Source organism: Cyprinodon tularosa, unplaced genomic scaffold, assembly GCF_016077235.1.
Source record: "Cyprinodon tularosa strain WSP-4 unplaced genomic scaffold, ASM1607723v1 ctg132, whole genome shotgun sequence".
NCBI classification, from domain to species: Eukaryota; Metazoa; Chordata; class Actinopteri; order Cyprinodontiformes; family Cyprinodontidae; genus Cyprinodon; species Cyprinodon tularosa.
Genome location: NW_024038137.1, coordinates 26226 through 52486, shown reverse-complemented (window position 1 = coordinate 52486; position 26261 = coordinate 26226). Strand labels below are relative to the sequence as shown.

The following is a 26261-nucleotide window of genomic DNA, read 5'->3' as shown; positions in this document are numbered from 1 at the left end:
AACGGGATGTCACTTAAGCTCATATGTGAGTCAAGGCAGGTGAGCAAATACTTTTGGCAATATAGTGTACCTGTGATGGCCAAATCCATGGCCACACTCTGAAGTTGACAAAAGATGGGGGGCCAGGGCTCAGCAAATTTGGATGCTGATTGGACTGCACCACTGGTCCTTGTTGGCGGGGGAATGTGTAGTTTCTTTCTTTAGATGAGTTTTGCATTTAGGTGAATATTGGTATTTGGACTTTAATGGTTTTGATTTTCATTTTGTGAGTCTTTAGTTTAGTCAAACTTAGCTGTACTGTTATTTGTTTTGTTTGTAATTGTATTCTGTTTAGTTATAGTTGTAGTTGTGTCTAAATTGGTCTGATCAGCCAGTATATATACCCCTGTCTGTCATTTCTTTGTAGGTCAGTTATGTTTGTTTGTACAGCCAGTTTGTTTACATTTTTGCCTGAGTTCAGTTTTGTTTTTTTGACCTCTTTTATGAGCTCAGTTTATCTTTTGTCATGTATTTTTGGGTTAAAATAAAAAAAAAAACTATTTTTCTAATAAATATCAAGTGACTCCTCCTGTTTTTTTTAACTCGGTCCATCACAATACCCTAGTTGGGCTTATAATATATACCTATATACATACTGTATATATACTATGAATCCCAAATGGGCTTTATATTTAAAGATCCAAAGAGTCTGAGATGGATCCATCACAAATAGGTCATAGCAAACTGTTCAAAATAAGTTTATAAAAGAGATCATGGTTTGTATAATCTTATTCAGTCGTCTTGGTTGTTCTGTAAAAGATGTTCAGCCTGCAGAAGACAAACAAAACCTTATTAATGGCACATGCTTGTGAATTCACTGATCACTGGTTTTCTGTTTGGTTAATGTTTTCATACCAGAAAGTCGACCGGATCTTCCGGTTTAATTTTGGAGCACTCTAGCATGGCTGCGCTTAGTGAAGGCATGACATACTTCATCAAGTAGTTTCTGAGTGGAAGAGCTTTAGCCTCCAGTAGCTCAGACTCCTCCTGCTCCACAACCGACAGGTTCTTCTTCTAATAGATGCATTTACACAAGAGATTAAATTTTCACTCTAGAATGTTTAACACTTTTCTTTTTTTTATCAGTTAATCTGCTCTTTCAAAGCCTTCAATTTCTGGACTTACCCACTCGTCATAATGTTTTGTCATCTCAGCTAGTGCAGCTGTCTTCCTGATTTTCTTCTCTTCAGTCTCAGGAACCAGTTTCTGCTTTATCTCTTCTTCCTTCCTTCTGTTCTCGTCCTTCTGCTCCTCTGGATTTGGACTGTAGTTCCTGGGAACCCGCACATCCTCTGTTATCTTCTTCATAACACCGGCGTATTCCAAATCCTCTGAGTTGATCTCTGGAGAATAAGACATCAGACTTACAGTAATACAGTGAAACATAGCAACTAAAACAATGCAATTTTCCTTTATCCGGATATGGTTTGAATTTGATCTTTTCAGCAAGAGCAAGATGTCTTTCATTGTAGTACTGACAGATCCCAAAAAATTTAATTTGTAGTGCTGTGTTGACTCATTGTGGCCTTATTACATATAGTTCTGCAGACAGTATTGTACCTATATATTGTGGGTGAATTTCCCGGTAATCGAAAAAATCTAACAAGGTTTCCTGCGTGCAAAAAAGTTGCCGGTATCGAGCCAGACGAGGCACAAATTCCTCCTGTGTGTAGCTCATTTTTTCAGCTGTGCTCTGTGGGAGTCCTTGTACTCGTCTCATCAGAAAATCATCTGATGCTTCAAGGACAAAAACATGCTCTGTAATGCAAATATAAGAAAAAAACAAACACATAATCCCTTGTAGGTCAATGTATATGTCAATGCATTTATTTAAGGTCAATGTATTTATTTGACAATGAATTGATGTCATGAGTTTAACCTGGGGTGATGATTTTGTTGTATCGTGGGATTTTGGAGATTAATTCTGAATCCTGGCTCACTGGTTCCTCGTCTGACCAGCAAAAAATAAAATCACCCTTTCACAAGTAACACTTTTAACTTTTATATTAATTGACAAAAACTATACTGTACTTACCAGAGAAAATCACCTTTGCTTGCTCAAATGTCTCAGGAAAGCCATCAAGAACAAACCCTTGGTTCCTACAAGGCTTAGAGTACAGCTTTTCTCGTAAAATATCAAAAATCAGAGACTCATCCAGCTGACCTGCAAAAACAACAAGAAAAAAATTCAAAACCAATATAAATTAAGCTTTACTTAAAATTTCACTATAGGAAGTTTACCTACATTCTACAAGTTGCACACTTTTTCCCTGAGTTTGTCCATAAATATTGAAAAATAATTATCTTATATTTCATAAATAAGGATGTGAGCCCAAATTAAACAAATTTAAAGAACAAACCTTAATAATCAGCCTTAACTGGTAGAAACCTTTCTTTGAAACTGTGTTCTCTATTTTTGACCAACCTTGATTCTTCTCCATGCTCTGGTTAATAATTTCCAGTTGTTGCTGTGCAGCAGCTGCAGCCTCTTCATGAACGTCATCAAGCTCGGCTTCATTTATCAAATCCCTCTGCAAAACATAGATATAAACATGACGAGCACTAAAACATTTGTTTATGCATGTCGTATAAGGATATCTAGCGGCAACCGCTGTAATCAACCTTGCAAAAGTACTCTTCTCACTTTTACTTTTTGTCGCAACTCCAAATATCAATGTACTTAGAATCTATGGTTATAGACAAATACAAAGCACATCATAAATGTGATTGTGAAGTAAAGAAAAAGTTAAAATCAACTAATCTTATCCAAATATTTTTAATGTAGGTTGAAATTGCGTGATTGTAAAACCTAACCTATCTGTGAAGTTATCTAATGTGCTCCTTGGTTTTCATGCCAATGTTTCTTTTTTTCCCAGCAATGTTCTTCAGAACATTTTTGAGGATTTCACAAAACAACAGAGTTTATATTAAGAATAAATCTGGGCATTAAGCATTTAAAGGCAAATGTGTACACTGAAATTTATTTTGCGGTCTCATTGGCATAAAGGGAGCTAGACAGAAATTCAGGCCACACTTTTCAATTTTGCATTTGTAAAGCTGTTTGAAAACCATGTAACGTTTCTCACCATGTGCTAATTTCTATTTGTCTTTTCCATAAAACCGTATAATGTCTTCAAATGTTTCCACTAACCAGCTTTGTAGTTTTCTCCTCAATCATCCTGCTGATGTTGATGTGGTTTAATTTGTAGAGCTGGCAGAGCTTCTCTGCAACAGTTGTCTTCCCTGCAGCCGGAGGTCCAACCAGGAAGATTTTGATTGGCTACAGAACAAATGAGGCAGAAGGAGTGTAACTTGCTGTTGTCATACTGTATATGAAAGAAACCTAAAATTAGAAGAAATAAAAACTTATATTTGAATAACAAAAAGGGATTTTAACTTAATGAATCAAATCTTTGGATACAAACTGTGTTGACACAAATAAGGCAATTGTTGTTTGCAACTATACAGTGAAACATAGAAACTAAAACAATGTAATTTTCCTTAATCCTGATATGGATTTGAAGGATGAAATACTCACAAGAAGCTGCCTTGCACGTTTGTACTCATCTGCAATGTTCTCCATGTTTTCCACCATCCCATCTCTGCAAATCCAGTTAAAACTAAATGTGTCACTGTCAAGAGCAGCATCCATACGTAGGTTGATGCTCAGGCAATCAAGTTCCTCTGGCTGGAATGAGGCACAAACTAATCAGATCCGGGTTTATCTGAGCTATTGCCTCAATGTTTTTATTAGATAACATTAAAACTCAAGTTTTGAGGTTTGAAGATAATATTTGAAAAAAAAAGAAGAAGGAAAAAAAAGAAATTGGCCCTGATGTACCTTAAAAGCTTTCATGGTGATGGCATCCTCCACGGGGACCTTGCAGACTTTTTCTGGCCCAAGCACATTACTTATGGCCTAAAGAGTAAAAGCAAGAGACTTAACCAACATTTTAACATTCTTTAATCAGCGTGCATCTCAGTTTAAAATTAAAGACTAACAAAAAAATGAGATTTAAATTTTTAATAATTCTGACACTACCTTTACGACATCCTCTAAAGTGTTATGGGATTCATCAACGGCAAGGATGTACTTTAACTTTGGCTTCAGCTTAATGATATTTTGGATCACACTGAAACAAGAGAAAGTCATGTTAGCTTAAATGCAATTATTTTTCCCAAAAAGATAAAAATAATCCATAGATTTACCTTCCAAGGTCCCCAACATGAATCATTGGGATGTAATTTGTGCCATTTCCAAATATGGGGACCTTTGGATCCTGCATCAACCATGAAACCTAAAAAGCACAAATTTAATTCAATTCAGTTTATTTGTATAGTGCCAGTTCACAAAACATGTCATCTCAAGGCATTTTACAAAAATCATTCTGTCAGATTGCAAGACATGCTCCCCCTGTGTCTCTTCAGCAATCTCTCACACGGAGCATGCATGTAGCGACAGTGGAGAGGTAAACTCCCTTTTAACAAGAAGAAAATCTTTAAGCAGAACCAGGCTCAGTGGGAGCGGCCAACTGCAGAAGCCAACTGGTATTCAAGGAGACAGAAGCAGACATACAGAAAGAAGCAGAGATACAAAAGGTAACTGTTAACTAGCTCCACAGGTGTCCCATCCAAGAAAGACACAGCAAGGCAGAAAACTTCAAAGTCAATTATTATTTTTGCGCCAGTCACATTATAAGAAACAGAAATAAACTGGGGAAAAAAAATCTATGAACAGAGATGTTGATGCCAGCACCACAGCTGACATTTCTCTCCAGAATGGAGTTACAGCTGAGGAGGAACAGACCAGATGAAGCTACTATGATGAGATAAGAGCAGATAGAACATAGTTATGAGTGGAACATGACAAATACTGCACAGTGGGAGAATATAGATAGAATGAAGCATAGTAAGGAAAGGTGGTTCCTATGTGATCCAGCAGCCCAAAGCTATAGCAGCAAAAAATACAGAAAATAGCTTAGGATAACCTAGCTATTTTTGGATGAGGGTTAAGAAACATGGAGCCACAATGGGGCCGAGGTAGAGCCAAATGAAAACGACAGCAGAAAAAAAACCAAGCATGCGTGTAGAAATAACTTATTATGATGATATATATATATATACCTTAAAAAAGTAGTGAAAGATATCCTCTCCCATTCCATACTGAAGTCCAGCTCCTACTACATAACCTTTTAATTTAGAGGTTTTCTGTAAAAGGGATAATTGATTACAGGAATTAATTGTGTTCTTTTAAAACTTCTATAACTTTTGATATTATTCACTTTGGGGTAGAATGAAATAAACATCATGGCATTAAAGTTACGTACACCTCGGGGCAATTTGAGAACAAGTTTCTCCAGATTATTGTGTTTCCTGAAACTAGGATAAGGCCTTCTTCGGATAAACTCCTCCTCTGAGAGATAGTCCTCTGCTTCATCCTGAAATTAAAATATATAATAAAAAACAGATTTAGGTAATAGAATTTCTTATTGTTTTTTTTTAAATATATATTATATACTTATGTATATTATATTATTTTATATATATTTTGGATTATTTTATTTTTTACTGCCTCTTTTGGCTTGGTCATCGCCCAAGTCATCACTGAAGAGACGAGGATGAAATATTTCCGGGATTTGAAGTTTTCCATTTCATTGAGCAGGGCTGTTTATAAAGACACAAACAAAAAGTAAACATTCAGTACTTGATTGTTGCTGTTTTTGTCTCCGCTTTTTGCAATTTTTGTAATTTTCCACCCGTACCTGTCACTGCCCATGTTGCTTCTTCAACCTGCTGTTGTGTTGAGCTTTCTGTGACGTTGTAGACGACCACATCACACTCCAGCAGCAGCTGCAAAAGCTCATCTCTGAATGGAGACTGATATATATATATATACATATATATATATATATATATATATATATATATATATATATATATATATATATATATATATATATATATATATATATATATATATATATATATATATATATATATATATATAACTAATTGGTGGGTTCTTGAGACAAACACTGCTTTAAAGCTCAGACTTTGTTGCTTAGGGAGGGACATTTCAATACCAATCTTGTTATCCATTCTACAAATTTCTAAACCCAGATGTTATAATGTTTTTAGGAATCACGGTCCTGTTGGAAGGTCTGATTAGGATGCAATCTTTTTTCATCAAACATTTTGTGATTAGCTTCAGATTTCAGTCTGTTAAAGTGGGTGAACAATTCTGTGGCTGGTTCTTCTGAGTGATGGCATAATACTTGATTCTTTGTGGATAATTATGGTAATCTAAGGGTAATCATAATGCTGCATAAATTGAAATAAATGTGCCTCCAAAGCACCAAAACATTGCCCAATGCACAATTACAGTAAAATGAACTGTGATTCTGTTTCTTTTTAACCCAAAAATGAAACTAATCACTTTACATATCCTTTTCAATGGTATTTACTAAATAATTAACCTGCGGACTCACCACATATTTTTGGTGAAGGAAAGGTAGTTTCTCCCCTTTGGTGGAGGACACAGTTCCAATGATCTGAAAAGCAGGTTCATCCCAGGGAGACGGTGACTCGTCATCTTCTGACTCCTCTTCAGCTCCAGGTTTAACTAAAACCTTACCAGGTAAGGTAAGAGAAAACACAGTAGTTAGTCGGTTTTAAATGCGACCGGAATTGCGATCTTTCTCCCGTTACCTCGGCAATGTGTCGTGAAGAATATGCGTCGACGTCGTTTACAAAAACCCGTTTAACGTGAGACTTTTGCTTCATGCTATCCATCACAAAAAATATAAAAGGTCAACCTAGAAAACCGCTGAGAACTGTTCCGTCCTACTTGTCTTTCAGGTTGCTATGGACTCATAAGCGGTTGCTATCCGTCAGATACGCTGAATACGCAAGGTACGTACAAAACAGTCGACCAAAGCCCTCTGACTACGCTGAATGCGTAAGGACCTAAATTAAGTCCCGTGATGGACATATTACATATTAGGGCCTTGAACCAAGTGGGCTTTTTTAATTTACAATGTCTGTGGTAGTTTTCTTTAATTACTAGCCTTTTAATCTAAAATCTCTTCCTATACAATAATTCCATAGATAAAAAACAGCAGGGGCGGAGCTAGATGGGGGGCCAGGGGTGGCCACGGCCACCCTTAGCCAATCATTGGTCACCCCTACCATTTTTTTCCTCTCTAATACAGATGGTGGCAGCAGTAATACTCTCAAGTGTAATATTCAAAACATTTTTATTTTTTCGTGGTTAATTATACACATCAATATACACTATATTGCCAAAAGTATTTGCTCACCCATCCAAATTATTGGAATCAGGTGTTCCAATCACTTCCATGGCCACAGGTGTATAAATTCAAGCACCTAGGCATGCAGACTGTTTTTACAAACATTTGTGAAAGAATGGGTCGCTCTCAGGAGCTCAGTGAATTCCAGCGTGGAACTGTGATAGGATGCCACCTGTGCAACAAATCCAGTCGTGAAATTTCCTCGCTCCTAAATATTCCACAGTCAACTGTCAGCTGTATTATAAGAAAATGGAAGTGTTTGGGAACGACAGCAACTCAGCCACGAAGTGGTAGGCCACGTAAACTGACGGAGCGGGGTCAGCGGATGCTGACGCGCATAGTGCGAAGAGGTCGCCAACTTTCTGCAGAGTCAATCACTACAGACCTCCAAACTTCATGTGGCCTTCAGATTAGCTCAAGAACAGTGCGCAGAGAGCTTCATGGAATGGGTTTCCATGGTCGAGCAGCTGCATCCAAGCCATACATCACCAAGTGCAATGCAAAGCGTCGGATGCGGTGGTGTAAAGCACGCCGCCACTGGACTCTAGAGCAGTGGAGACGCGTTCTCTGGAGTGACGAATCGCGCTTCTCCATCTGGCAATCTGATGGACGGGTCTGGGTTTGGCGGTTGCCAGGAGAACGGTACTTGTCTGACTGCATTGTGCCAAGTGTAAAGTTTGGTGGAGGGGGGATTATGGTGTGAGGTTGTTTTTCAGGAGCTGGGCTTGGCCCCTTAGTTCCAGTGAAAGGAACTCTGAATGCTTCAGCATACCAAGACATTTTGGACAATTCCATGCTCCCAACTTTGTGGGAACAGTTTGGAGCTGGCCCCTTCCTCTTCCAACATGACTGTGCACCAGTGCACAAAGCAAGGTCCATAAAGACATGGATGACAGAGTCTGGTGTGGATGAACTTGACTGGCCTGCACAGAGTCCTGACCTCAACCCGATAGAACACCTTTGGGATGAATTAGAGCGGAGACTGAGAGCCAGGCCTTCTCGTCCAACATCAGTGTGCGACCTCACAAATGCGCTTCTGGAAGAATGGTCAAAAATTCCCATAAACACACTCCTAAACCTTGTGGACAGCCTTCCCAGAAGAGTTGAAGCTGTTCTAGCTGCAAAGGGTGGACCGACGTCATATTGAACCCTATGGATTAGGAACGGGATGTCACTTAAGCTCATATGTGAGTCAAGGCAGGTGAGCAAATACTTTTGGCAATATAGTGTACTAACATCAAAGATGATAAATACAGAAGTCATGCTCTTTTCAGAACTAGATTTAGTCTTATATGGGGTAAAGAGAAAATTATGTCTCTGCAAGTCATCTAGGAGTCTTCAGTAAAATCAAAGATAAATAAAAATTTTATCAAAAACTTGGCAAATAATCAATTTATGCAGATATTAGTACTTGTAAATATCCAGTTTATGCAAAATGTTTATTTCTACAAGTAGGTAAGTAATGACAGTGATGATTGATTTACGCTCCAGGACTCAAAACTCAGTTTTATTCACTATACCTATTATCTAGAAATTACGGATGTTTAAATATATGCGTCTATTTGTTAGCAAAGGCTGTAGGAAAGTATAGTTAGTCTTTATTTAGAAAATATGGATATTTTGCTAGTTAATTTTCCTGTTGGAACAGTTTAGACTGACCCTGAGTTTCTGGTGCCGATCCGCTTTCAGGCACCCCTCAGTGTACATTGGTTATTGCCTGGCCACCCTTATAAAAAATTTCTGGCTACACCTCTGAAAAACAGATGCCACTTAGTGTATGAGGTCTTTCCTTCTCATTTAAACTTTTTTATTTTTAGTAAAGATAATACAGTGTTAGACGCAAATATTTTGGTTCATATACCATAACATCATGAGGTTTCTTGACATTTGGCAACTGCATATCCATTTTGTGAATTATCTGTATCTCTACTTTTAAGGTATTCTCTTTTGATTGAGATTAGGTTACTGTAGACGCCACTGGGACCAGTTTGAGAAGATTTTTTTCCATAGGTGCAGGGTAATATTGTATGTCACAAAGATGGTTAAAATGTGAGTGCAAAGACATTTATGTTTTCTATAAAAGTAATCAGGTAGACTGTGGAATTTATTTAATGCTCATTGGAAACCAACAGACTACTACCAACATCTGATTGTTGAAATCAAGACTTGCTTTACTAGGACTTGCTTTCCATTCCAGTTGAGTAGGTGCATCCTGTGTGGGCGATGGTTCTGTGAGAAGACTAGTGGATCACCTGTCGGTGTTTGCATGTTTTAGTTTGGCTGGGTGAATGTAGCTCTAGTCTAAAGAACTTTGATTTGTCAAAATGACTTGAATGGGGCCCTTTAAATTCTGTCATGATCTGGCCTGTTTGCTCTTACTTAATTAGTTATTCCTTTCACCTGTCGTTTTCCCTCCCTGTCTCAATTTTAATTGATTCCTATCACCTTCCTCTTGGTTATATTCAGTTCAGCCTGAGCATTCAGTGCTTTTTTTTTTGTTACCCTGTCTGTTCAGTTTATTTCCTGGTTCATGTCCTGGATCCTGGCGGCCAGAGGAAAGAGGGTTTTTGTGTTTTTCTCGTTTCCTAATCGTCTACTGTTCCTTCCCTGCTGAGTCCTCTGGGTTTTTGGCTCTATATGCGGGGAGGTTCAGTTTTTATCCAAGTAAGCCTGGCTCCAAGGTGGAGACCAGTTTAAAGGTCCTGCATCAAGTTCTGGTTCCACGTCCTGTCTCGGCTACCCTCTTCCACTGAGCCTGCTCATCTGCACCTTATCCTGTCTGCTCCTGTGCGTGATCACCTGATCATGCTTTCGGACCCTGTAAGACTCCGAACCCTCCTGGGAGCCTGTGGATGCCTGGAAGTCTGGACCCTGCCACCTGTTCTGTTCCTGCCTGATCTGGATCCTGTTCCTGTCTGTTCCTGTCTGTTCTGGATCCCTGACCAGGATCAGCTTCCAGCATGTCCTCTGGAACTGCAGCACTTGGGGACATTCTAGGACTGGACTGTTAAACCAGGTAAGTGGCCAACTCAGATAATCATCCTTTGTCAGATGATCGTGGTCACTTACCTGTGTTTCTCCTACAGAGTGTCGGTGCCCCGCTCCCCATCCTGCAGTGTCCGCAAGCCACAGCTCCGCTTTTGTTTGGTTTGTTTATCTAATAAACGTTTTGAACTTTCCTACTGACTGTCTCTCCTTGAATACTGGGTCCCTCTGTCCGCGTTTCATGACAAGTTCAGTCCATTTAACCATCTCTGGCTGCTATAGTCCAGCTACTTAATATGTTGTGCATTCAGAGATTGTTTTCTACTAACTTGGTGGGAACAAGTAATTCTCCTGCTGCCTTTCTATAGTATGGATCCATTATGTAGACTCTCTTTCACAAATATAGTTTAATTCATACTCTTTAAAAGCAGATAAATAGTTGTTGGTTAAAATCAAAACAAAATGACCACCCTGTCAGGTCCTTCTGACCATGCCACATTAAAATAAATTAAACCACCCTTTCTTTTCCATTCTGATTTTCTGTTTAAATTTCAGAAAAATATATTTATCACGATTTATCCTGATAAATTGCAATGCCCAATTGCACAGAGTTGTTGCAATATTGGCTGTCTAATAAAAAGTTACTGAGTTCAACTGGTCTACAACAACTTCTAAACATGTAAAAACATGTACTCTGAAGATGTTGCACTTTGACTTCTTTTCCTCTTATGTTTTTGGAGGAATGATGTCACAAAACTATTTTAGAAATGGGACAGTCTTGCTCCTGTAGGGAAATTTCACATTAACACCCTCCGGAGCAACATTCGTCTCTTGGGTCCTTATTAGTTCAGTCAAGCCCCACCTGTGGTCCAGTCCAGATCCCCTTGTTTTGCAGGACAATGAAGTGCTGACATGGAAACTTTCAGAGCACTCCGTTTATTTATAGAGCTGACTTTATCAGCACAACTGCTGGTGGCTCTAAGCAGTGTCTGCTTTGCACAGATCTGGATACTCACTGAAACATGCCAGTCATCTACTCAGAGCATATAAATGAGGACCTAGTTGATTGGTTGTTTTTTCTACCCATCAAGAGTAATAAGCTTTTAATAAAGCAGTGGAGTGGAGTGATCAGTTATCACACAGCACAAAGGTATTTTGTTTGAATTCAGTCTCCCCCCCCCCCCCCCCACACACACACACACACACACACACACACACCCGTTTTGGATTCATCCATAACACCCCTAACATAATCCAAAATGTCGACCAGAAATCTGAATGTTTTTCCCATTTCTATCCAGGTACTCCAGGTTCCTTTGATGGTTCAGAAACATGACTGTTAGGTTGACTGGTGACTCTAAATTTCCCTTAGGTTAAAGTGTGTGTGTGTGTGTGTGTGTGTGTGTGTGTGTATGGATTGACTGCCGACCTGTCACCGCTGTACAGGTAAATTCCTAGTTATATTTAAGCCCTGTTGTATTCCCTAGTTGCTGGGGCTGCTCAGTGCTGCCTTGCAGCAAGAACATTCCGGATTCGATTCCCAGCCCAGGGTCTTTCTGCATGGAGTTTGCATGTTCTCCCTGAGCATGCGTGGGTTCTCTCTGGGTACTGCGGCTTCGGCTAATCCCTTTGTCCAAAACCATGACTCTTAGGTTAATTGGCTTCTATATTCTGTGTGTGAATGATTGTTTGTCCTTTTTGTCTCTGTGTTCCCTGTGATGGATTGGTGAGCTGTCCAGGTTGTACCCCGCCTCTTGCCCGTAGACAGCTGGAGATATGCACCAGCACCTCTCTCGACCCTACTTGGGATAAGCGTGTCAGAAAATGGATGGATGACTGGTTAGTCTCTTTTTCCCCAGTGCTTCTCTTCTTTCACCCTAGCTCCCTTCTAGCTACTTCTGCCCACACCTGCTCCCAGTTAGTTGATTACTCCATTCAATGTTCTGTTTGGAATATATACTCCTCTGCAGTTACTCATTGCTGGATTCTCTTCATTCCCTTCTGAATCCCTGTTTTCCAGTTCCTGTGATCCCTGGTTAATTGTGTCTGGATTTCTGCTTCTGTTGCCACCACTCAAATGACTAAATCTGCAAGAAATCACCTTAGCCTCCGTCTCTGCATTTGTGTCCTCTACAAACCTCTAATTGTCACTAATAAATATATTGCAGACCAAAAGGCTGGGTTAGGTTTTTATAGTAGTCATGTTCATGTATTTGGGGTGGCCTTCAAGAGGAGCAGAGAAACAGGCCTGTCTCTCTGTTTAAAGAAAAACAAACAAACACAAACATATACTGGTTTAACTTATTAGTTTAAGAATACATTTGTTAATTTAAACAACCTCACCCAGTCTTTCCTCTTCACAAATAGATTAAATTCAATTAATCTTTATCTCAATAAAAAATGTCCCCTCAACGCACTTTACAAAATCAATTCCATAGCATCATACAGATTGATTGATTGAAAATCTAAGGAAACCTAACAAATGTGTTGCTTCTTTTACTTGCAGTATCCATTTCAAATAAGAGCATCTAACAACAGTCAGCGGTTGCTTACAGTCTGTTTTTTACTTTGCAGGAATTCCTCATATTAAGCATCCATACCAACAGTAGAGAAACCAAGCTACACCATCCATCCATCCATCCATCCATCCATCCATCCATCCATCCATCCATCCATCCATCCATCTTCCTCCGCTTATCCGGGGTCGGGTCGCGGGGGCAGCAGCTTAAGAAGGGAGGCCGAGACTTCCCTCTCCCCAGCCACTTCTTCCAGCTCTTCAGGAGGAACCCCAAGGCGTTCCCAGGCCAGCCGAGAAACATAGTCTCTCCAGCGTGTCCTGGGTCTTCCCCAGGGCCTCCCCCCGGTGGGACGTGCCCGGAACACCTCACCAGGGAGGCGTCCAGGAGGCATCCTAAACAGATGCCCTAGCCACCTCAACTGGCTCCTCTCGACGTGGAGGAGCAGCGGCTCTACTCCGAGTCCCTCCTGGATGACCAAGCTACACATTTTTTTTAAATGATATGAGTAACAGGTTTATATTGCTTTGAGTGAACAGATACATCACAGATAAGAACTTAAAAAAAATGAAAAACCGAAGAGAGTAGCGAACTAAGATTGAAGTTCTACAGAGCAATTAGTTTAATGATGTCTTGCTAGATGACTTAGAAGGTTTGATATTTTTGTGATTAAGAGACACAGCATTAGAGCATAATTAGTAAAGTTAAAAAAATATATCTTCTTATAATTGTACGATATGTTATCAAAATTATACCAAAAAATTCAGATGTAAAATATATTTTATACTATATGTCAGTTTGTAGAAAAGGAAGGAGAAGAAATAAAATCTATAGATGATGCTCAAGAGCAGTAGGTTTTTTTAATATATTTAGAAATAACTCTTACTACAGCTTTAGTTCAATTTTGTCTGGGAACAGCTTTAAATTACAAGAGTTGTCTTTTTCCAAATAGAAAATTATGATAATTGAAATGATGTGTTCTGGGGGAGTGGGGTAGGGTTAATGTTCAGAGGTATGAATAGTCATCCAAGACATTGAACATCTCATTTAGCTCACAATTTGTTGAACACTGTCAGCTCTTTGCAACAGACAGGTCCAAGTTGAAAAAAATCACCTCATATAATCAGAATCGCAACAATGAACAATTTTGCCATATTTCAAATATGATCCGGGGGATATTACGTGCTGAAAAATCAGATTAAACCCATTTTAATTCAAATCCACAATTCAAACTTATATGCTGTGACTTAACTTGCCAGACAAACATTACTACTGCTTCAGGTCAAACAGTGAACATACTCCTGTCTCTCTTAGACAGATTGTTACACAGCAGTTGATGCTAACAGCTGCCTAAGTGTGTTTATGTGTAGGAGGTTTGAAACGCAGAGAAGGCAGCTGTCAACATGGAGGGACTTCCTGCTTTACCTTATAAGGACGAATATCCCTCGAAACCATGACCCGTTTTAGGAGCAATCAGTTTCATCCTGATATAGACTAGTGGTAAAGCAGAGATTCTGCCAGAAAGTGCTTCTTTGAGATGAACAGACCAGTTGACAAAACACAGCTCTGGTTTCATCCAAGGCTAATGTGACATGGCACTTTCTGTTCTGTTCTAAATATTTAAAGCTCTACATTGATTTTACAAGTTAGAATTTAAATTTAAACCCTTAAATAAACAGTAACTGCTGCTTAGAACTTATGGGAGTGATGGTTCACACACAGTCTCTGATGCCACTGCTGTAAAATCTAAATATAGAAGCTTCGCCGTAGCCCTGAGAACAATGACTGATTATAGGTATGACTGCATACAAACTGTGTGGAACATCCAGCATCAATAGAAGTTTATCTTGCCTGCTTTGCTTGGACAAATGCAGGGCGCCATCCTCAGTTATTGGGACCCCCTGGTAACCATATGTAAGGATGTTTTATAGCAGCATAAACTGACTTTAAACTAACCCTGCTGTTCTCGCTTTTATCTTCCTCTCTGCATGTGATGGCGAGACAGACACGGGTACTTAACAGGTCCCATTTGACCTGGTTTTATGTGTTTCTCATGTTCTTAATTCTTTATTTAACTAAATATAGTTGGGTTTTGTCAGGTAGGTATTTTCAGGCAACAATATCCAAATTCGCAAAGATCAACAAGCGTCTGTTTTTACCTCAATAGCATGACGTGATTCTCACAAAGAGTAGCCAATTAATATTCCACCAGTGATCTTTTTTGTGTTTATTTTCATATTTAAAGCAGGTTTTTGAATTGTCCTGACGGTATCTATGTGCAAGCACTTGCAAGTTTTTGTTACCATTTCAAGATTTACCAATAAAACAAACACATAATGTTCTTTTCTCTTTTTAGTTTTGAGGGGGTCAAAAAAATCAATTACTAAGCTGCGTCGTGGTTTTACTTAGAGTAAATAGCAAATCAGAGATAACTGATATAAACTTTATTGACAATTTGATAAAAAAGGAAAACAAACATTTAAATGGGCTTTGGTTCCTTAATTTATGTGAAATTTTAACAAAGCATAGCTTTTGTGTTTTGGCTAAAACCAATATTTCCTTTGTTTTTGTTTTTTTGCCAGAGGTTATGCTAAGGTAATTCATTATTATTTAGATTTTTAAACCTTTGTTTTGAAGATTCTACAGAATGATTTGATATAATAAGACACCTATCTGTGTTTCATGTATGAGTATATTTTTAATATTTAAAGATACCGTGATGTCAATCATGCTTGGCATAGTTTCAGTCTAGTAGGTTAGTGTTCGTGCACAGATTGCCGTGCATGTCTACAAATGGAATACTTTCAGGACACTGGTAGATTAAGGGGGAGACAGGGGGTGTTTACATTCCTGCTGCCCTCAACTTGGCCTGATAGGGATTTTGTAAGGGGGCATGGGCACTATGCAGGCGCTACAAGGTGACGAATAAGGATCCTGAGCTGTCATCTTTCTACCTTCAATGCGGGGTGACGTGCAGCCACTGGCACCGTCCACACTCCATTTCCCTAAAAGGAGACGCTGGAGCCAATGAGAGCTGAGCATCATCAGCCGTCGCTCCCCACACATGTCATCCCGGCTCTCTGGAGGTCTAGAGTCCCCCTCCCCGTCTTAGAATGCTGCGTTTCAGCTGTCAGGCTGTAACCCCCCCCTCCCGCCACTGCCTCTCACTCAACACACACATACCATGACATGACACAAGCAGACTGTCTCTTGCAGGTCCCCTTGGAATGCTCCTTAACTTTAATACTCTAAAATGTCTTATATTACAACCAGTCCCTGCAAACATCCACACCTTTAATTAAAGGTATTAATATGACTTCATTGATAAGGATCTGATCTGCAGCTCAACAAAAGTAAAAGTTTTATTATTAAGGAATGTAAAGCTGCATTCAAATATGCTAATCCTAAATCACAGGGAAGCATAGACTCATAGCTCATCAAATTTGTGTTTTAATAGTCACTCTTAACAATAAGAGTCCCATATGCTGCTGTTTATATCTCTGTAAGGACTCTAAAACTGCCAAAGAAATATCCCACCAATCTGGTGGCATCCCTGACACAGGATTCACGTTACTCTGCCGTTTTGCTGAGCAACACTTAATTTGGACTTGCATGAAATCCTGAGCCCACCCACTAGCCCCCAGCCTCAGCATGCTGAATCATATTTAAGGAGCCCCTCACACCCTTCCCACTGTATCCCAGAGGAAACTCCTGTCTTGTGGTTACAGCTTGGTGAGTGCCAATGCACACTTACTTGTTTTTGTTTTTGAGAAGATATTGAATTTATTGCTGTAAAAAGGATACGGTATATTTTTAAAAATCTAATTGTTGGGTTTGTTTATTTATGATATATAGTGGATGTTAGAAATATGATGCTGTTAAGATGTAGAAAGTAAGGACAATTTGGACACAATTATTAGTCAAACATCATAAAACTGACTAAAAGGCAAAGATAATCTTTGTACATTAATATATTTATGCATTTAGACAGAAATCCTGACACTCATTCATTTAAATCCATCTGACTGCTCTATAATATCATCAGGAGTTTGTAGTTTTGAAAGGAAATAAACTTATTATGTTTTAGAATAGGTGTATTTTAACCCCAGAATTACTGTGCTTTCTTACTTATTTAACAATAATTTAAACTATTTAAGGCTTATCATGTCAATATACACAGTAGTTTTATCCAACCTTAATGTCAATAAGATTAAACTGTACTCTTAAAAAAAGCATGATTTTGCAGACTGAACAGGCTGAACAAAGACATTCTTCACAAATAACGTTAGAGTGGTTATAGACACGTATGATATCTTAATTTTACATTTTAAAGTAACGTTAAGTCTCAGTTGCTCTGAATAAGTACTGATTAAGTGAAACATTATTGAGCATCCAGAATCAGTGAGTCATCTGCAGCATAGGATGTTTTGTGTCTTGGGAAAGTCTTAAATAAGTGCTGATGCTGGTACTTGGGATGCATCCCAGAAAGATCTGAGCACATGGTTTGGATCCAAACAGTAGTTTACTATGCAGCAACAGCTGAGAGGAGACCCAGGCCTCCTGCAACACTTGTTAAAAGACACACTGCATCAGCTGTTAACTGCTTCTGACTTAACAAGGAAATACTGAGCAGGGGTGGAGGGGGTGGGAGGACGGTTGGTCCAGAGGCTTAAAATAGATATGAGTTTGTTTGAGGGGATTGGGGCAGCATCCAGTTCAGGCTTTTCAGACAGCTGAAAGACTTTAAGAGGAGATTAAGGCACTCAAGTGTGTCTGCATATCAAAAATAGTGTCACATTGTTTAAAAAAAAATCAATGTACTATGCTTCCTGACAAAACAGGAACATCTATTTGAACATTTTATACTAATACATAGAATTTCTTCCTAAATATTTTGTTTTATAGGAGACCAAGAAAAAAGAGCAAACATGTGTGACGATGACGAGACCACCGCATTGGTGTGCGACAACGGCTCTGGCTTGGTCAAGGCGGGGTTTGCTGGGGATGACGCCCCCCGTGCTGTCTTTCCATCCATTGTTGGACGTCCCCGTCACCAGGTAAGCAAAACACCTTCTCAAGGTAGTGATTTTCTATCAGAGTACTTATCTTAAGCAACTAATATTAATTTCTGTCCCTCACAGGGTGTGATGGTGGGTATGGGTCAGAAGGACAGCTACGTAGGAGATGAGGCACAAAGCAAGAGGGGTATCTTGACTCTGAAGTACCCTATTGAGCATGGCATTATTACCAACTGGGATGACATGGAGAAGGTGGGAAATGAAAATACAAACAAATCCACAGTGAATGTGAGGTTAAAACATTAAGACAAATAATGATGTTTAATGTTTTCTAGATTTGGCATCACACCTTCTACAATGAGCTCCGTGTGGCCCCAGAGGAGCATCCCACTTTGCTTACTGAAGCCCCGCTCAACCCCAAAGCTAACAGAGAGAAGATGACGCAGATCATGTTTGAGACCTTCAACGTCCCCGCCATGTATGTGGCCATCCAGGCGGTCCTGTCTCTGTACGCCTCGGGACGTACCACCGGTGAGTCCCTTTCTACAGGAACTCTGCAACATTGCAATAAAAGTAGACCTCCCATTTCAGATGAATGACAAAAAGCTGTTTTTAACAGGTATTGTACTGGATTCTGGTGATGGTGTGACTCACAACGTACCAATCTATGAGGGCTATGCTCTGCCTCACGCCATCATGCGTCTGGATCTGGCTGGTCGGGACCTCACAGACTATCTGATGAAAATCCTGACTGAGCGTGGCTACTCATTTGTGACAACAGGTAAGATGAAAGTACCAACTTTAACCGTAAAATGAAATTGTGATGAATCAACTATGGATAGTTAACATTAAAAAAATTATTTTAAAAGTAAAAGAAACTTACTTCAAAGTTGTATTTTCTACAAAATTCACAACTATATACTGCTAAAAGAGATTTATGTAGCGTAGCCTAAACTTTTAGACAAAAACATATTACATTTTAGATTTTGGGGAACCCCCTTTTTCTGGCTAGTTTAAAAGATTTTCCAAACATGGACAGATTACTACAAGAAAAACAAGTTTTAACTGAAAAGCTAATGATTGCACCTAAAGTTAGCTTCTATAATAAGTACTTAAGCTTTGCATATTTGGTTATATTTTGTTTAATTTAGTTTTCAACTCAAATTAGGAGGATAAAAATTGTTGGGTGATTAAATAATCTTACAACTGAATTAAACCAATTGGGATCATTTAGTTTATCAGAATTTAAAATGATCAAGGTTTTATGATGCTTTTTGACTGAATAGAGATATGTCTATCTGTGTAGCTGAGCGTGAGATTGTTCGAGACATCAAGGAGAAGCTGTGCTACGTAGCACTGGACTTTGAGAATGAAATGGCCACGGCTGCCTCCTCCTCCTCCCTGGAAAAGAGCTACGAGCTTCCGGATGGGCAGGTCATCACCATCGGCAACGAGCGTTTCCGCTGCCCAGAGACCCTTTTCCAGCCTTCCTTCATCGGTAAGCCATGACCCACCGTGAAAACAAAGAAACAAGCTGAAATTTGAGCCCCTCTTTATACACAGCACACTGGAAAAATTAAGCTACCATGCTCAATTGTTAAAAAAGGGTCATTATAGAAAGAATATCTACAGTTTGTTATAATTAAGATGTATTTTAGTTTTATTTTGTTTATTATTTATGGAGATGCATTTGCTGTAAACTATTTAAAAGTTTTTATTTAATTAACCACACAAGCTAAACCCCTTTCTTTCTCTACATTTTTTCAGGTATGGAGTCAGCAGGCATCCATGAGACAGCATACAACAGCATCATGAAGTGTGACATTGATATTCGAAAGGACCTTTATGCCAACAACGTGTTGTCTGGTGGTACCACAATGTACCCTGGTATAGCTGACCGTATGCAGAAAGAGATCACCGCTCTGGCCCCAAGCACCATGAAGATTAAGGTCAGCATGATTTTTCTTTTTTTTTTGTGTGTGCATTTATCATCTGTTCTGATATACCTCTATGGTCACTCACTTTTTTTTATTTCATCCTCACTCCTTGCAGATCATTGCTCCTCCTGAGAGGAAATATTCCGTTTGGATCGGTGGCTCCATCCTGGCCTCTCTGTCCACCTTCCAGCAGATGTGGATCAGTAAGCAGGAGTACGATGAGGCCGGCCCCTCCATCGTCCACAGGAAGTGCTTCTAAACCGCCAAACCAAAAACAAACCATCAACCAAACTAGTTTACTTTCCATATTGTTATTTCTACTGTTTTGTGATGTATATACATGAACTGTTGTCATAATAAATAGTTTTTTAAATGCAATACAGAGACGGGAAGTTTTTGTCTTTGTAGAATTATTTTTTGGTCGCCTTTATTGTTTCATACAAGTGCAAGGCAAGACAAGGCAAGGCAAATTTATTTGAATAGCACAATTCAGTACAAAGACAATGCAAAGTGCTTTACATGATTAAAATATAGGGAAATAAAATAAAATCAAAGCAAGTAGGAAAAAAAATAAAATAGAAAATGCAGAAACAAAAAGAGAATATTAAAAACAGTTTGACTAAAGAAAATAAAAAAGTCGGACTAATGATGTTTCAGTTGAACTGTTCTTGATTTAAAAAATTGGTGCCTGATAGAATTAAAATGCTTAAAAACATTTTTGCAATAATAGTGACCACTCCACCAACTTGTTTGCTTTTAAAGAAAGGTATTTCAGCCACCAGCTCATTTCTTAAGCTAATGCTGACAAGATGTTCTTAGTAGTTATTTGATTTTAAAAGATTTTAAAAAGCAGCATTTTAAAATATATTCCATATTCAGATGTTTAAACATCAGTGATTGGATAAAAAAAAAAATCATTATTTTATATGCAAAACAATGCAAAAACACAAAAAGGTACCACAGTAAATAAACCGATTGAAAAGTCAGAAACATCTTTGTCCATTCATAGGTTCCAAACAAAGCATTTCATACCCTTTTAGTAACTATTATCAGTTTTAAATCAGTTTTGTTTTAGTTACGTAGTCTGATAAATGACAAAAAATTTTAACTATCAATAGTTTTACAATATTTCATATTTATCTGATGGTAATTTTTGCCTCCATCCCACTTGGAGCCAGAAGAATACAATGAAACCTGATCCTGATGATAGAAAATAAGTGAGTGACCAGTTAATGATACATCTGTTGGAAGCTACATGACTAAATCTCCCTACGATAAACTATTATTGTATTAAAATATTTTATTATTCTGTTGCTGAGAGAGGTACTAATTAAACTTCCAAAGTTATCAAGCATTTCCTTATTGAAACTGAAATGGTTTTCTACAAAATTACCAAAATTTAAATATTATAAAAATGAGCAAACTTTTCACGTGGCAGGAGATGGTCGTTTGGCCCTGTTCATCATTACAATTCATTTTAATTCCATCTTTAATGTCCCTCTGTGGTATAGCTGGAGGTGGTCAGCAGCACAAAGTTCCTGGGGGTGCACATCACGGACAACCTCACCTGGACTGTAAACACTTCATCTCTAGTGAAGAGGGCACAGAAGCGCTTGTACTTTCTGCGGAGGATGAGGAGAGCCCGCCTGCCCCCGCCCATCCTCACAACCTTCTACAGAAGCACCATAGAGAGCGTTCTGACCAGCTGTCTCTCTCTGTGGTGTGGAGGCTGCAGAGCTTCTGACTGGAAGAATGTGAGGAGGGTGGTGAGGACAGCGGAAGGAATCATTGGGGCTCCTCTTCCCTCCATTAAGGACATTTCATCACAGCGCTGTGTGTCCCGAGCCCGTAATATCATCAAAGACCCCTCACACCCCCACCATGGACTGTTCTCCCTGCTGCCCTCTGGAAAGAGGTTCCGCAGCATCCGCTGCAGATCCACCAGGTTGTGCAACAGCTTCTTCCCCACTGCCATCAGACTGTTGAACCTTTGATCCACAATCCGAACTCTGCACCTATTGCACATTATCGGGCATCAAATGCTGCTGAACTTTTAACTTTTAGCCCTTTAAATTGTTCATCTCATTGTATTTTTCAATAACGCATTTTTTGCACAAATGCCATTTTGCACTGAACCACTGCAACTTGCACACTGTCTCTTATCCTCTGCACTGTTCACACTTTGACCACTGCTGCACTTTTTGTATTTTTCTATAACTCGTGCCATTGTGAAATATCAATGCAACGTTCATAAGCTGTATGTAACGCAATTTCGTTCTGTATGCACCCTGTGCATACAAAATGACAAATAAAGAAGTCTAAGTCTAGCTGTATGAAAAGTCTATATTTTTTACACAGGGTATCCATAGTAAGATCATAGGAAGTATGTTTTGATCTGTTGTGACTTCACCCTGAAGGGAACAGCTGAACAGACTCACACCTAGTTCCTGCTTTGATAACTGAGTATTTAAAGTAGTTGATAGGAAATGTTCAAATACTAGAATACATTATGCCTACCAGTTAGTGGCAATGCATAGATAGTTGGGTTAGGGCTCAAAATATATTAATTCTTATAACAGCTGGCTGGCTAAAACAGTAAAGGCAGTAGGTTAAAGAAAGTAGAAAAAGCAGGGATATAATTACTGTAAAAGAACTGTTGACCAATCAAGACTTTAGAAAATCCCATTAAAAAGTTTTTTAAATTAAATTTAGCATTCTACATTTTTGTGTATATTTAATATTTTCCACTGGGTGTGCTTAGTTTAATTGTTTTACACATAAGTCCCTCAAAGTTATGAATCATGTCTTTCTAATCACTGAATGTGAGTTATAGAAATAAATGACACAGTTTCACTCATTTTATTTGACAGCATTTTTTTTCATTGGACTGTAAAACTTTTAAAAGGTAAGATAAAGATTTATCTCCAGTTTAAGATGATAACTTATTTGAACAATTTTTTCCTTGTCACCTGAATACAGCAATCCTCTTCTTCTCCAGGTGATACTGACGAGCATTCTTAAGCGTCCTCATCTGAATTGTCTCAGCTGCTTCTACTTGACAAACTAGAAATTGCTTGTTTTATATCAGTTTTCTTGTGAAATGAAGATTTCAGAAAGTAATGTGATTCGATTTCATCTTCAAGTTCTTTATGGGATTTCTGTAAAGAAGTTTAAGAGAAATAAAGGGAGATGGATAAACAGTGGAGCAAAGGTGTTCGGGGTTCCTTTGGATAATTTGGCCAGACGATACATTCCAGAATATGGACTCGTACCTTGGTAAGAGGATGCAGACGGTACTGTAAAGCTGGGTTAAATGGTTCAACCTGTCTGACTCCAAATTGTATGTCTTAGTTTCTTAGTGGATGCTTGCTCTCTTTTGTTGGACCGCATTGGCACTGTGGGCCTGTTCAGAAAACCAGGCTCTCTTACTCGCATCAAGGTCCTTAGAGTAAGATGTATCCTCTATTCCTATCATATATGGTTGAAGGAGAAAACCAGGAACTATTGTACCTATTTACTATCTTGTACAGCAAAAATGCACAAAAGAATATTCTTTTTTTTTTTGCCTGGTTTAGGCTAAGCTGAATCGTGGGGAGGAGTCTCTGTCCACGGCTCTCCCCTATGATGTCGCCACCCTTGTGAAACAGTTTTGCAGGGAGCTTCCTGAGCCACTGTTTCCCCTTGAGCTGCATGATGCCCTGCTGAACGCCCAGACACTGCCTGACCCAAAGGAAAGGATGGCAGCACTCCAGCTACTCTCCTGTCTGCTTCCAGCCAGAAACTTCTCCTGTCTGCTCTATCTGTTCGACTTCCTTCATAAAGTTGCTCAGAGGTATGGAACAATACAAACGAGATGAAAAATTTGGATCTTAAAACAGATTAATTATTATTGTCATGTAATTCTTGTTATTCGTGCTTGGAAGTGAACTGAATGGGGAGGAAAACGTGAAACCTCACCACCATATATTGATTAAACTAGAAACGCACTCATTGGAATGGAAAACAAAAGGTCCTTCTGTTGGAATTGCTTTTAAGGCATTTGCAAACTTCTTGATAGGAAAAATGTCAACAGTTCATTCATGAGTTTCTAGGGCAAACTTATTGGTCCTCTTTCCACTTAGACCACATTTTCAGTCTTGGTTTATGAGGTCTTGTAAAACAATTCTGCATAAAGTAAAAAAAATCTAAGACAATAGGAAATTCTGTTTTGTCCTGTCTCCTTGTTCCCTTCTCAGATGCTCTGACAACTTGATGACCAGCTCTAATCTGGCCACAGTTTTCCTTCCCTGTCTCTTACCGCCTCCAAACAAGGTGGAAATGTCTGAAGGACGACTTGAACTTAGAGTTCTTGTCCTGCGTACTTTTGTGGAGCATCCTCATATATTTGGTAACAGAATAATTCACTTATGTAGGATTTCCTTAAGAGACGTCTCTCCTCACTTTGTTTTATACAAATTCCATTTAGGCGTGATTCCGAAACACGTTATAGATGGCATGGATTTTTTAATGAATATCCATCCTCTAAAGGATGCGTTCAAGAAGAAGGGAAATGGAAAGAGACACAGCTTAAAAGGTAAAATACTAGCAGTTATTGCTTGGACATTTACATGTTACACAACTTAATTTAAATTTGCTTTTAATTTCTTATTATAAGCACCCATGAAGACTTCTTCCTGGAGTCAGAGTAAACCAAAGGTAAGGCCTGCAGCCTCTCTTCAGACTCAAAGCTCCACATCAGGTGATGGACCCAAGCTTAGAAGAAGCCTTGGCCTGATGTCCTTCCCCAATATTCAGCCGTTTAGGATTTGCATGCCTATTGCAGGTAAACATGGTTTTAGAGTTTTAATTTTGTTTTGCATATAAAGTATTGATCCGCAAGTGTTTTTAGATCCAGGTTTCAGACCTGCAGCTGCACTGGCAGGTTCCAAAAATGCGCACAAGATTTCTGTGCTCAGTGCCATGGATAGACTTCAATTCACAAACTGGAGGAGGCGTTCTTTACCATGATCTTTGAAATGTTACTGTATGTTCCATGTCAATTTCTGAATACTGTTTTTATCTGAATATCTGTCGAGGTTTTTTATTTAAATAAATGTTATAATGTATCACTGTTGTTTTCCTATTCTTGACTTGGTCAACAGGGCTTGCATTCTTTCAAATCTAGTATTTTGCAAATATGAATTCTCTTTATATCCACATTTTATCATGGTACATCTGGTATGGTTTTTAAAGTTTAGGAAACCTAAATCACAACTCTTTTACTGCAGTCTTAAACTAATTATTAATCAGTTAAAAAAAGTCAAAGGCAGTTTTTTTACTTTAACAAACTCAGGCTTTTAGCACTTTTAGACTTCTGGGAGTTTGTTGCAGATAAGTGGAGCAAAAGGAACTTAAAGGGGAACGCTGTCTTTTTTTACATTGGGCCCTTGATTTTACGTTATTACATCATGTTCTACTCACCCATATGAGTTTTGTGTCATTTGGAGCTTTTCTGAAGATATTCGGTTAGGTTATATCCAAGTAACTTCTTCCTATGGGCAATGACTTGAAGGCACAAACTAAACTGTTCATAATTTATTCTTTATGGTACGCCAGCAAAAAAACGGTGTTCCCCTTAAATCAAGTAGTCTGGGCTGCTGTGCTGCATCCAGACAGTGGCTCTGTTCGAAAACCTAGGACGTGTCCTCCAAGGACTGGATCCTTCGAAATCCTTGAAAATAAGGAGACCGGAAGAGTTTAGGCTGTGAATTCGACCAGGTCTACCCTTCGGCGGGTTTTACCGCCGTATGCTCTGTTGCTTAGCAACCGTAAACGTTGACACACAAAGCAGGAAAAGAATGAATACAGAAGTTTTCAAAACTGTTTATTTCTTTTTTATTGTGAAGTAAACAGAGACTACACTCACAAGAATCCAGAGTGGAATAAATGTTCCAACAGCCGGGAGCAGGAACAAATCAAATCAAATGTAATGATAGAAACCTTAGTCAGTTAAATAACCTGCTGCTGTCATTTTGCACATCTCTGATGTTGCTGCTATTTTCGAATGTCCATTACTGTAAAAATGTCCATAGCTGCATATTGGTTATTTATTCCCCAGTTTTATATTGTTAAAACACTTTACAGTATTGTATTGTTTATATTTTAACTCTTCCCTATCATGTTATTCTTATACATTTTTCTAAGGTCCACTTTGTGTGACCATTTTCAATAATCTTTCTGCTGCTGTAAATCTGCCCATCGTGGAACAATAAAGGGATTTTCTATTCTATAAAAGGGCTAGAAAGATATAAGTAAATCTAAACAATGTATTTATAAAAAATATATCTGCAAAATCTCTAATATTCAACAACAAAAAATACGTAGTTAAGCAAAAGATAAAAATCCTATCAGATTTATAGTCCCCACGCTGCAGATATATAATCTGTCCTTAAATTCCAGTCAAACCCATTTACACAG

General features: G+C 38.7%; 3 protein-coding genes across 4 annotated transcripts; 2 read left to right on the top strand and 1 right to left on the bottom strand.

Moving 5' to 3' along the window:
* Positions 1–601: 601 nt before the first annotated feature.
* Positions 602–6938, bottom strand: LOC119778373 (adenylate kinase 7-like). Its single transcript, XM_038277564.1, has 18 exons — positions 6748–6938; positions 6528–6668; positions 5802–5916; positions 5609–5703; positions 5367–5477; positions 5164–5247; positions 4249–4337; positions 4082–4172; positions 3881–3958; positions 3578–3727; positions 3191–3319; positions 2465–2570; positions 2075–2203; positions 1919–1990; positions 1600–1797; positions 1165–1382; positions 895–1053; positions 602–807 (listed from the first exon to the last, which is right to left on the bottom strand). Exons 1-18 carry the CDS (start codon positions 6829–6831, stop codon positions 772–774), a joined length of 2085 nt encoding a protein of 694 aa, XP_038133492.1. The 5' UTR covers positions 6832–6938; the 3' UTR covers positions 602–771.
* A 9499-nt stretch (positions 6939–16437) lies between these two features.
* LOC119778341 (actin, alpha cardiac muscle) lies at positions 16438–20183 on the top strand. The gene is made up of 8 exons (XM_038277517.1): positions 16438–16582; positions 17756–17907; positions 17992–18120; positions 18204–18399; positions 18488–18649; positions 19175–19366; positions 19636–19817; positions 19921–20183. The coding sequence occupies exons 2-8, from the start codon at positions 17779–17781 to the stop codon at positions 20062–20064; spliced, it is 1134 nt and encodes a 377-aa protein (XP_038133445.1). The 5' UTR covers positions 16438–16582; positions 17756–17778; the 3' UTR covers positions 20065–20183.
* A 1953-nt stretch (positions 20184–22136) lies between these two features.
* On the top strand, positions 22137–24859 carry LOC119778337 (rho GTPase-activating protein 11B-like). Of its 2 annotated transcripts, XM_038277511.1 has the most exons (7): positions 22137–23081; positions 23157–23253; positions 23381–23637; positions 24041–24192; positions 24271–24378; positions 24460–24627; positions 24694–24859. In XM_038277511.1, the coding sequence occupies exons 1-7, from the start codon at positions 22906–22908 to the stop codon at positions 24810–24812; spliced, it is 1077 nt and encodes a 358-aa protein (XP_038133439.1). In that variant the 5' UTR covers positions 22137–22905; the 3' UTR covers positions 24813–24859. The 2 variants fall into 2 exon arrangements, with proteins under 2 accessions (XP_038133439.1, XP_038133438.1); XM_038277510.1 differs by having other exon boundaries at positions 24041–24378.
* The last annotated feature ends 1402 nt before the right edge of the window (positions 24860–26261 follow it).

What these genes read in the sequence shown, in the direction of transcription:
- LOC119778373 (XM_038277564.1), bottom strand. Translation starts at nt 6,831, where the DNA reads ATGGATAGCATGAAGCAAAAGTCTCACGTTAAACGGGTTTTTGTAAAC. An exon ending in TCCTTCACCAAAAATATGTG is followed by an intron (nt 5,917 to 6,527) that starts GTGAGTCCGCAG and finishes TATATATATCAG; the next exon opens with TCTCCATTCAGAGATGAGCT. An exon ending in AGCAACATGGGCAGTGACAG is followed by an intron (nt 5,704 to 5,801) that starts GTACGGGTGGAA and finishes CTTTATAAACAG; the next exon opens with CCCTGCTCAATGAAATGGAA.
- LOC119778341 (XM_038277517.1), top strand. Translation starts at nt 17,779, where the DNA reads ATGTGTGACGATGACGAGACCACCGCATTGGTGTGCGACAACGGCTCT. An exon ending in CGCCTCGGGACGTACCACCG is followed by an intron (nt 18,400 to 18,487) that starts GTGAGTCCCTTT and finishes TGTTTTTAACAG; the next exon opens with GTATTGTACTGGATTCTGGT. An exon ending in CTACTCATTTGTGACAACAG is followed by an intron (nt 18,650 to 19,174) that starts GTAAGATGAAAG and finishes CTATCTGTGTAG; the next exon opens with CTGAGCGTGAGATTGTTCGA.
- LOC119778337 (XM_038277510.1), top strand. Translation starts at nt 22,906, where the DNA reads ATGAAGATTTCAGAAAGTAATGTGATTCGATTTCATCTTCAAGTTCTT. An exon ending in GAATATGGACTCGTACCTTG is followed by an intron (nt 23,082 to 23,156) that starts GTAAGAGGATGC and finishes TGTATGTCTTAG; the next exon opens with TTTCTTAGTGGATGCTTGCT. An exon ending in AAAGAGACACAGCTTAAAAG is followed by an intron (nt 24,379 to 24,459) that starts GTAAAATACTAG and finishes TCTTATTATAAG; the next exon opens with CACCCATGAAGACTTCTTCC.